The following is a 12,178-nucleotide window of genomic DNA, read 5'->3' as shown; positions in this document are numbered from 1 at the left end:
AAGCGTCGGATGCAGTGGTGTAAAGCACGCCGCCACTGGACTCTAGAGCAGTGGAGACGCGTTCTCTGGAGTGACGAATCGCGCTTCTCCATCTGGCAATCTGATGGACGAGTCTGGGTTTGGCGGTTGCCAGGAGAACAGTACTTGTCTGACTGCATTGTGCCAAGTGTAAAGTTTGGTGGAGGGGGGATTATGGTGTGGGGTTGTTTTTCAGGAGCTGGGCTTGGCCTCTTAGTTCCAGTGAAAGGAACTCTGAATGCTTCAGCATACCAAGACATTTTGGACAATTCCATGCTCCCAACTTTGTGGGAACAGTTTGGGGCTGGCCCCTTCCTCTTCCAACATGACTGTGCACCAGTGCACAAAGCAAGGTCCATAAAGACATGGATGACAGAGTCTGGTGTGGATGAACTTGACTGGCCTGCACAGAGTCCTGACCTCAACCCGATAGAACACCTTTGGGATGAATTAGAGCGGAGACTGAGAGCCAGGCCTTCTCGTCCAACATCAGTGTGTGACCTCACAAATTTTCACAAAAATTACCATAAACACACTCCTAAACCTTGTGGACGGCCTTCCCAGAAGAGTTGAAGCTGTTATAGCTGCAAAAGATGGACCGACGTCATATTGAACCCTATGGATTAGGAATGGGATGTCACTTAAGTTCATATGCGAGTCAAGGCAGGTGAGCAAATACTTTTGGCAATATAGTGTATCTCTTTAGCCTGGCATACACATAATTCATCCCATAACCTTGTACTCCAGTACATCTGATTAAATGCACATTATCATCTACTGCTGCTAATATCATGAACGCTAATTTCTTTCCACCTGTTCCTTTTCTTCTACCCATCCTGAGGCATCTGGAGATAGAGGCCAACCCTGCGAGGATCCTGAGGCATTCAGAGATGGACCAACTTCAGCTGGGTTCTGCTTTGTGAGGATTTGGATATATCAAAGCAACGCTGCCAGCCCTATGTGGACTTCGAGGACGACAACAACCTCCTAATTAATACCCACACTAACATTCTATATATGCTGTATCTGCATCACACTGTAGACTGTACATAACTGCAGAAATGACATTGTTCATAATCACACACTTCAGAGCTGCTTTGAGACAATGTTCATTGTTAAAAGTGCTATGCAAATAAAATTGATTTGACTTGAATTTTAATTTTGCACAGTGCCTGAATGATGTATACGAGCCGGAAACTTTTCCAACACATTCTTAAAACTTTAAAACGTTTCTCATGATCGAGGCGCCAAAAGTAACAGATAAAAGTAGATTGTAGGTTACATACTACATTACTGTCCACACACAAAAAAAGAATTTATTAACACACACACACACAGTCACCCACACATTAAAATCCCTAGTGTTAAATGAACTCCTACAGTGTTTATATAAGTCCATTTGGACCCAAACGTACACTGTGGGCGTAAATTCAACCTTGGGGATTTTTAGTGTGCATATGTTAAGCTATTTTCATGTAAAGTAATTAATGGGACAGCTATCACGCATGCTTCCTTTGTTCCTTCCTTCCTCGTGCAGATGAAAGTGGAGTTTGTTTGGCTGCTCCATGGCAACCTAACACACACACACACACACTTTGTGTAACTGCATAAAGTTGAATCTGAACTCCAGTAAACAAGTATGGAACAGTCAGCGCAGATCCAGCAGAATGATTTCTCACACTTCCAACTCATTCAACAACCGGTGAGTCCTTCGATGTACCAATTTACCAGCTGAGAGTTTTTGTGCAGCTGGACAACGTGACAGACGGCAGATGTGAAAAAAAATAAATAAATAGATGATGCAGAAAATGTCAAGTAAAGTTTAATTAAGGTACAGAACATGAAGAATACGCAGTGATGAATTAATAACTCCTTTCAGCTCCTTGTGAGTTCAAGCTTTCATTTCTAACTCATACTGCATGTTCATATCTAAATAATAAACAGATTTCAAGGGGTTATAATCCATTGAAGGGGTTTCAACTAATTTCTTTCTTTTGACTAAGCAAGTTACATAACTAGCAATTATCTGTAACCTTTTAATGTTAAAGATTAGTTTATGCCTGTAAATAAGGAGTGGTGTTGATGTTACCATGAATAACTAGTGCCATAGATTCTGAACACAAAATATGTCTTTGTCTATTTCCATACTTCCTTTTTCCCCTTTAAAGTCAGTTTACTAATCAGATCAGACTGGATACTCTGCTATTCCTGACATATTGTCTCTTGTCCTGTTGCTACTCTGGTTCCTGTTTAGAAAACTAGCCTATAATGGACTTTGGCTCAGTGGTTACCTCATGTTTGCCTCACCCCTTCATGACTGGGGGTTTAGTTCCTGTCTCCGCCCTCTGTGTGTGGAGTTTGCATGGTCTCCAAGTGTTTCAGGGGTTTTCTCTGGGTACTCCGGTTTCCTCCCCAAGTCCTACAGTAAGACATGCTTGGTAGGATGATTGGCAGTGTAGTGTGTGAATGGGTGTGTGTGTGCATTTGTTCCCTGTGTCCCCAGGGTGCCCCAAGTCCCCTGGGAAACACTCCAGGATCCCAGCAACCCTGGGTAGGGGCAGGGGTGCAGATAATGGATGGATTTTTTATTTATTCATTTTATTACATACTGTATTTTTACTGCTTCCTGCCCAGCCCCCACTCGGTTTTATCTTCTGATACACTTTGCTGCCAATGTGTCTATGGTGTTAAAATAACTTCCAAACATAATATTACCAAATTGACATATTCACTGACCTAAAATATTGACTACACCTGCAGTCTTTGAGATCGACGTTCATTCAATAGAATCATGAAGGTGTGAATTCACCACTGGTGAGTTTGATTAGCGTTGTTGTGTTTTAAATGAAAAAAGCACAGTGACCCCATTTTTTTGTATTTTTACACACCTGTCCATCTTTTTTTACAGACCCCACAGCCTGTTACAGTTTTCCAGCAGCTGCCCTCAGCCATGGCTCCACCTGCACCAACTTTACGGCCGGGACACATCAGGGAAGGTACAGCGACCACACACACTGTTTGGCATTCAATGCATAGCAAGCAATATAGAACTAGAAATAATTTCAGTGGTAAAACATATTGCTATAACACCATCAGGTGACACTCAGAAGAGGTTGTGTGCCCTTATGAGTCTGATCCCTCTCCCTGTTTTCTTTCTAACATCGCATTAGGGAGGTTTTCCTCCCCATCATCGCCTCTTGCTTGCTTGTTAGAGATCTGGAGCTAAATCCGGGTTTCTGTAAAGCTGTGAATTTCTATGCATATTTAATGTAATGTTCATATAATGAATTTGAAAACTCATTGCACTGCTTGCAAAGTGAGTCACAGATTTAATCCTGGTTACATTCTGAAATATTTATGCATCAGAGTTGCCATGACTTTCTGGTGATACTGTGAAAACTTCGATAATACAATCACTGTGTTTGATTTCTTGAAAAGAAAATACAAAAATCTCTTTCACATCACAACCATGCAGAGATGTCAAACCAAAAGAGATGTGTTCACAAAGCACTATCTAGTGGAGGCTCATGGGTATGGCATGCATAAAGATTTGTGAGAGAGTCAACATGACCCTGTAGCATCTTGCAGCCCTCTAGTGAGTGAAGATTCTGAGGCTCCCGGTATAGTGTTGACTCTCTCTACGTGTGTTTTTAACAGACCTTGTAGAGCTGATGATGATGCAGAATGCTCAGATGCACCAGGTCATCATGAACAACATGACCATGTCTGCGCTCAGTTCTTTCGGCTACACACAAGCACATGAGGTAAATAAAATTCAGAATTTTTTAAACACAATGCAAAAATTGTGCTGTTTAACTTTTTGTTATTCTTTACACTAAACCAGCATCCAGGTCCAGATGTAACAGCTGAAATGGATCCAGAGGTGTGGCATCACCACTACCCCAGTTCCCCCTATGCATCTTACCCTGCATGGGTTCCTATGTCTCTGGTACCGATGCAGTCTCATGACCCGCTTCAGACCAGCTTTCAGGGGGCGGTGTATCCTCTACACAATGTCCAAATAGAACACAGAGACAGGTAAGAGAACATACATCGAAGAACACACACAGAAGAGCCTTCAGCCTTCAGAATTTCATGAGAGTATTCAATTCAACATTCATTTCAATTCAATTTTATTTCTATATCGCTTTTAACAATGGACATTGTCTCAAAGCAGCTTTACAGAACCTAAGAAATATAGTACAAAACAGAATGGATAGTACAAAAGTACAAAATAGTACCAAAGTTCAAGAATAATATTAGACAAGAAGATCAAGATTAATACTAGACCTATATTTAAATTTCTATTTATCCCTAATGAGAAAGCCTGAGGTGCCTGGTGCAAGGAAAAAAACTTCCTTTAGATGGTAAGAGGAAGAAACCTTGAGAGGAACCAGACTTATTTGGATGACACCAGAGAGTGTGAATTGCCATAAACACTGGAGAGTGTGATTAGGAATAATGTCCTTTCTACAGTCATATACAGCAGTTGTGTAATGTTATTGCTCAGAGAGATGCTGAGTTCATGAGATCTATAGGTCTGTGTGAGAAACTGAACCAATGGTCATTAAAAACTAGCTCCAAAACCAAGCACTCTACTCCAAAATCATGACTAAATATTTTTTATAATATTTACAAAGTAACATGACACAGAACTGCTTTCAATGAAGCAGCAGGAATATATTATTTTCTGAACTGAATCACTCTATTCATCTATAATTTCCTACAATGCCTATCATCTTAACCACAGACCACATACATGCTGAATATTAAATAAATGTAATATGGTGAGTTTTTAAAAGAAATCTGCTCAAAAATTTTTATAAATAGTTGCAGGTCAATACAGCCAGAAATGTACAAATCTGGCAACCCATGTAGATACCTAGCTCTATTTATATATGTAAATAATTCTTTTCTTGAATGAAGGAATAGTTCTTGTATGAAGTATATACATAAATACTTAATTTTTTTTAACAATATACGTATCAATTCGATTGAGGACTTCATTATGTAGTATCAAAGTCTCTGATATGTAGAATTCTATATAAATTATTTTATTGTTTATCTATTTACAACCTAATACCATTAGCCATTCTAAATAATTACATTACGTTACATGTAGAAACATAATACAATTTCCTTAAAAATAAATTTCAGATGAATCAATTATTATTTGCTACAAAATAGGCAAATAATAATAATAATAATAATAATAGGTGAAGGTTGTTCTTATTGGACATTTTCTTTCACCATCCAGTGATATGATATTGCCATATGCATACACACCATCACTAACACACAAAGGTGTCGTTCTGCAGGAAAGCTTTTCCTCCTCCACCACCACCCAGTGCAACAGGCACTGTCGGACCGGACGTTCCTCCTGCTGCAGGTACACACACACACACACACACTCATGCTAATTTATTTGGAGATGTTCATGGTGATAGAGCATGTAGACAGCTTTTCTCTCCAGAGAATAGCTTGGAGCTGACAGCTGAAAACACCTGAATGCACAAATCTCTCTCTCTCTCTCTCTCTCTCTCTCTCTCTCTCTCTTCTAGAGTATTATGAAGCAGAAAGAAGGCAGCACAGACAAGACGAGAAGCAGTACTGAAACCTAAACAATAACCTACCTTGGATATAAATGCTGAACATTACAAACCATACATAAAATCAAGAACTAAATTTTATTCTAGAGTTCTAGATGAAGCACAATACGTCTGATTCCATCTTGTTATTTAGAAGTTGCTATCGCTCCAGTTGCACCTTGATGATTTCTAACGCTGCAGCGGCCAAATGCTTACATGACCAAAATATCAGGATTTCATTTGATTATTAACATAAAAGTGGAGCCCAAAAGCAAAAAAAAAAAGCAAAGGAAAGATGAAAGAGAAAGGACTAGACAGGGAAAAACTCCCACGATTAGATAAATGTCCATCAAATGAGAGAGTAACATCACTGGCTTTGTTGTTGTCATGTCTGTCATGCAGGAATTTCATACAGTGCTGTGATTTTTAAAGCTTTGAACTCAGGTAGCAGAGCCAGAATACTGCTGTGGGAACAAAAGCCATTATTTGTGTCTGTGTAAATAACTCCATGCTTAGTACGACTACCAGCACTGGCATATACTACTAATTATTTAGAAACTACAGTGAAATAAACAGGAATAGGATGGAGTGATGAATGCAAGTGGGCTTATTGCTGGGTTTGAGTAGCTGAGGTCAGTAATCATTTTGTGATAACATTTAATTCACCTCTTCTATAAGATCATCACTGTGACCACTGGTAAAGTAATGAAAACAGATTCCAACAGAAGAAAGTAAATAAATAAATAAATACCAGTGGTCAACTCACAACTGATACTCACAAATAAATGAATAAATAAAATAAAAAAATAAATAACATTTAATTCACCTTTTCTATAAGATCATCACTGTGACCACTGGTAAAGTAATGAAAACAGATTCCAAGAGAAGAAAATAAATAAATAAATAAATAAATAAATAAATAAATAAATAAATAAATAAATAAATACCAGTGGTCAACTCACAACTGATACTCACAAATAAATAAATAAATAAATAAAATAAAAATAAATAACATTTAATTGACCTTTTCTATAAGATCATCACTGTGACCACTTGTATAGTAATGAAAACAGATTCCAACAGAAGAAAATAAATAAATAAATAAATAAATACCAGTGGTCAACTCACAACTGATACTCACAAATAAATAAATAAATAAATAAAATAAAAATAAATAACATTTAATTGACCTTTTCTATAAGATCATCACTGTGACCACTTGTATAGTAATGAAAACAGATTCCAACAGAAGAAAATAAATAAATAAATAATTAAATAAATAAATAAATACCAGTGGTCAACTCACAACTGATACTCACAAATAAATAAATAAATAAAATAAAAATAAATAACAGCCATGATCATGCAGCCATGATCAGTAATACGGTCATCCTTTTCACAAATAAATAAATAAATAAAATAAAAATAAATAATATTTAATTGACCTTTTCTATAAGATCATCACTGTGACCACTTGTATAGTAATGAAAACAGATTCCAACAGAAGAAAGTAAATAAATAAATAAATAAATAAATACATACATACATACATACATACATACATACATACATACATACATACCAGTGGTCAGCTAATACTCACAAATTGTTTATACCCATTCTTTTATTCATTTAAAAAAGATTTTGTAAACAAAAAAGACACAGAAACTTTTGATTAATTTCATTATATCTAAACATTTAATTGTTTAATCTGTAACTGAAACACAATGGGGTGTGTTATTATAAGAAAATGTGGTGATTATCTTATTACAGTTCTTTTACATCACAGCAGTTTTTCAGTGATAAAACTGTGCATGAGATACTGATACTGTACTGATCATTTTTTATAGGCACTTAAAAGATTATAGAATCGTTGAATGTTTTGGAACATCTCTAAAACTTATAAAGCAATAAAGCAAATTGCCAGTTGTTGTTGTACTATTTTAAATATGAAACTTGTTGTAATGTTATGAAGTTTGAAAGCAGATACATTCCCAACTTTATTTCAAAACTAACAATGAAGTTAAAGTAATAACAGCAAAAAGGAACTAACAACATTAAATATCAAACAATATTAAATATTGTTGTTGTCCTCCAGCTGCTCACTGTTCAGGGTCACCACAGAGGATCATATTAGATTTTTGCACAGGTTTTACACCGGATGCTCTTCCTGACGCAACCCTCCTATTTTATCCACTGCTTTGGATCAGCACTCAGCGTTAACCCCTCGGTGGCTGGGTCGGTTCCCTGCCCAGGATTTGCACCCCGGCCTCTGTGGAATATTTCCAGAATTGAATTTGCAGAACAATTAGTAAAAGTACGCTTTTACTAAGCATAACATTAAGACTACCTGCCTAATATTGTGCTGTCCCCCCTTTTGCTGCCAACACAGCCCTGACCCATTGAGGCATGGACTCCACTATAGATCCCTGAAGGTGTGCTGTGGTATCTGGCACCAAGATGTTAGCAGCAGATCCTTTAAGTCCTGTAAGTTGTGAGGTGGGGCCTACTTGGATCGGACTTGTTTGTTCAGCACATCCCACAGATGCTTGATTGGATTGGGGAATTTGGAGGCCAACCTCGTTGCTGCCCTCATCAATCCCTTCCTGAACCATTTTTGCATCATTGCTCCATGGTCCAGTTCTGATGCTCACGTGCCTATTGTTGGCACTTTTAGCGGTGCACAGGGGTCAGCATGAGCACCCTGACTGCTCTGCACTGTGTATTCTGACAGCTTTTTCTCAGAACCAGCATTAACGTCTTCAGCAATTTGAGCAACAGTAGCTTGTCTGTTGGATTGGATCACACGGGCCAGCCTTTGCTTCCTATGTGCATCGATGAGCTTTGGCTGCTCATGACCCTGTCGCCGGTTCACCACTGTTCCTTCCTCAGACCACTTTTGACCACTGACCACTGCAGACCGGGAACACCCCACAAGAGCTGCAGTATTGGAGATGCTCTGATCCAGTCGTCTAGCCATCACAATTTGGCCCTTTGTAAAACTCGCTCAAATCCTTACGCTTGCCCATTTCTCCTGCTTCTAACACATCAACTTTGAGGACAAAATGTTCACTTGCTGCCTAATATATCCCACCCACTAACAGGTGCCATGATGAGGAGATCATCAGTCTTATTCAGTTCACCTCTCACTGCTCATAATGTTATGCCTGATCGGTGTACATTATGTACAGGCTACAGAATATTTTATAACACATTTACAAAACACAATAACAGATCATAAGACAAATATGGATTTGTTAAAGCTTATCCGCTAATGAAAATCACCTACCAACATATTTGAGAAATAAAATAATTTGAAATATTTATGATGTATGATTAGAGAAATTAAAATGTTTAATGCAACTAAAATAAGAAAGAAACAAAAGCTGACAAAGCATAATATTCTCAGGCACATCGCCGGAAAGGAAAGTGTCAAAGTGTAAACATTGACTGCTGATGATTGACTCATTGTGTGAAGCACGGCAGTAAAAGTAAAGAGAGTACTCTTCTATTCTATCATCTGAACAGCAGAGGTCAGTGACGGCCACGCTGTCTATGTAAGGATGAGTCAGAAGTTATAATTAGTGCTGTTTTTGTATCTTACATTTGTGTGTGATAACATAGGAGATGAATCTGATGAATACATTTCTGCTTTTTTTGCTTGGTGTGTGAGTGCATGTGAGGTTAAACCTGAACTCACTCACATACCATGATATAACTGATTTGTATTAATTGAAACATACAGCTGATGGTCCTGGGCAAACAAAAAGCAAATTACAACAGCAGGGTGAATCTGTATGTGTGCTTGGGTTGAGGAGTTAATGGAACACCAGTATGTAAACATAATAATAATAAAAAATATAATCACAAGGAGCAATCTAAGGGGTCCAAGCACCTTTCTCTAATAATGCCCCGGTGGCCAGTTATTGCCAAGTACAATGGAACAATAAAGAAATATAGTCTATTATTACTTTTATTACAATTTAATGAACATACTATTTTAAATTGTGGGAGCTTAATGCTAACCCAGGGAAATACATGCAGCCATGATCAGTAATACGGTCATCCTTTTCTGAACTGCTTATCCTACGCAGGGTCACAGGAAGCCTGGAGCCTGTCCCAGGAGGACACTTTGGATAGGGTGTCAACAAATCGTATGGCACAATTGCACACACACCCACACACACACTACAGACAATTTAGTGATGCCAATCAACCTAGAACGCATGTTTTGAGACTGGTGGAGGAAACCAGAGTACCAAGAAGAAACTCCTAAAGCACAGGGAGAAAATGGAACCTCCTCAAACAGGGCAGAGACGGGAATCAAACCCCTGCTCTTAGAGGCTTGAAGCAAACGTGCTAACCAGTAAGGCATTGTACACTGCCGAAGATGTTCCTCTTGAACATGCCTTACAAAGTTCATGCGATTCCAGACAACCAATAATGACTTACCGCTGATTGAGTAAATTAAAGTCCACCCTGTTAGAATCTGTTGGTATGTGCCAGATATACTGTTTACATATTACACCAAGTAATTGTATTGAGGATGAGGCATTATTGAGTATTTTCATACAACTTATTTGAAGCTATGCCAAAATAGCATAGGATTAGTTTGCAAAAGTAGGGTTTCCAAACACAAATAACTCGCGATCTAACTGAAATAAATGGAAGAAGAAGAAGAAGAAGAAGAAAATCCCAGCAAAACAACAACCAAAATAACACCTCCTATGCTTGGACACATAAAATAACTTGGCTCATAATACAATTTTGATTGTGATATCAGTTTTTAGCCACTTCACCTCTTTGAGCCATTTCTTCTGTCACGTGTTGACTTTGGTGCCTATTTAGTGAAGCTCCAGTGTTTGGGTGCTTGTTTTACATAAATGCATGAGGCATGTGGCTTATATTTGATCACACTACATGACAAGCCAAGTGTGTGTGTGTGTGTGTGTGTGTGTAGCAGATGCTTGTGGTTGAAAACAAATACATATGAACCACCTCTTGTTTCAAACAAGCCTCCAAAGACTTTTTTTTAAATAGAAATGACACAATCTTTGATTTGTCTTTCAGCTTCACTTTCACACATGCAGTACTGCTTTCAATCAATAATCTGTCCATTTATTTGCATTATCCGTTTATTCATTTATTCTACTTCAGTAACTCCTTTATCGTGGGCGGTGGTGGATCTGGGTGCAACACTGGACACGAGGTGAAAATTTTATTAGCATTTTGCAAAGGTATCACATTACACTCCAGGCTGTGTTGCTAATTAAGCAATCTGGTATATTTTTGGTTTAATATGCACAAACCTGCAGGTACAGGAAACTTTCCACTTTAAGACATTTGATATTATATTATTCCAAAAACATGCAAGTACGGTATATCTGTGATGCTTTGCAAATATATATATATATATATATATGTATGTGGTGGTCCAGGAAATTCTAGCAAGCAGCCAAAATTGTTACTCAAATTGTTTTTTTTTTCAAATTGTTTTTAGTGTCTATAAAACACTTTGACACATCAACAGGTCCAACACTGCTACTGTTGCTAACTATCATGTTATTATAGTTGAAATGTATCTGCTGCTGTCTTTACCAGTGTGAATAACTATCCTGTCTCCTGGAGTGGTTAAGCAGATTCCTCTGTGTATGTGTGTGTGTTGTTGTTGTTGTTGTTGTTGTCAGGGAAAGACTGATATGTTTGTTATGCTGGTTATGTAACAGCTCTTGTGAGTGCTTTGATACCATGAGGACAGACACGTGCACACTTGTAAGGATACACACACACACACACACACACACACACACTGTATTTGTGTGCTTCATGATTAAACAATTCTGCTAAGCTGAAAGTTATAGTCAGGAAGAAGTCCAGTCATAGTCTGCAAAGTACTCACAAACATATGAAATGCACAATAGATAAGTGATCAGCATGCATGTGTGTGTGTGAGAGAGAGAGAGAGAGAGAGAGAGACTGAGAGTGTAATAGAAGCCCTTATGACATTTGTTGGCCCTGGAACAAAAGTACAGACAGAACGTGAAGGATTAAGAGATCAGCGGATGAGCACAGAGATTCCTGTCTCCTGTTCACATCTCTCTGTTCCCTTCAACATACTCCCTAGGTGGATTTAGCTATTAATAGACAATATATTAGAAAGGATTTCAGCAAGATCGATGCTAGTAAGACAGACTGATTATCGAGTTTAACGATTAGATTAAAGTTGTTACAGAGAGGTGGCGGAAGAGAAAAAGGGATGTACAGCATGTACCTAATAGATGTATGCTAACACAAATCACATAGCAAATCACCACAGCAACGGGACAGACAGTAAGTGCTCAGGTTACATCTCCGTAACGCTGCTGTGATTTCAAACTTAGCATGATTTCATGGCTTCCCGGAGTCTTCAGGAATCATTTTAGAGGTGGCAGCCAAATGAAATCATCACCCATGCTATTAATAGGGTGGGGCATTATAGGTCACATTACATGAAGCCTGTTTTGTTGGATGAGATTTCTTACCATTTTACTTTGTTTTATAAGAGTTTTGGCTTTATCAGTTAGCTATGAAGT

General features: G+C 38.1%; 1 protein-coding gene across 1 annotated transcript; it reads left to right on the top strand.

The window, feature by feature from the left end:
• Window positions 1-1,591: 1,591 nt before the first annotated feature.
• LOC131370361 (proline-rich protein 29-like) lies at window positions 1,592-7,509 on the top strand. The gene is made up of 6 exons (XM_058417653.1): window positions 1,592-1,720; window positions 2,927-3,014; window positions 3,676-3,782; window positions 3,863-4,056; window positions 5,337-5,407; window positions 5,580-7,509. The coding sequence occupies exons 1-6, from the start codon at window positions 1,658-1,660 to the stop codon at window positions 5,630-5,632; spliced, it is 576 nt and encodes a 191-aa protein (XP_058273636.1). The 5' UTR covers window positions 1,592-1,657; the 3' UTR covers window positions 5,633-7,509.
• Window positions 7,510-12,178: the final 4,669 nt, after the last annotated feature.

The sequence above is a fragment of the Hemibagrus wyckioides genome, linkage group LG02 (genome assembly GCF_019097595.1).
Source record: "Hemibagrus wyckioides isolate EC202008001 linkage group LG02, SWU_Hwy_1.0, whole genome shotgun sequence".
Lineage (NCBI taxonomy): Eukaryota > Metazoa > Chordata > Actinopteri > Siluriformes > Bagridae > Hemibagrus > Hemibagrus wyckioides.
This window is presented reverse-complemented; position numbering and strand designations above follow the sequence as displayed.

Coding starts and splice junctions, on each gene's coding strand:
- LOC131370361 (XM_058417653.1), top strand. CDS start 1,658: ATGGAACAGTCAGCGCAGATCCAGCAGAATGATTTCTCACACTTCCAA. Junction 1,721..2,926: donor TCCAACTCATTCAACAACCG/GTGAGTCCTTCG, acceptor CTTTTTTTACAG/ACCCCACAGCCTGTTACAGT. Junction 3,783..3,862: donor GCTACACACAAGCACATGAG/GTAAATAAAATT, acceptor ACACTAAACCAG/CATCCAGGTCCAGATGTAAC.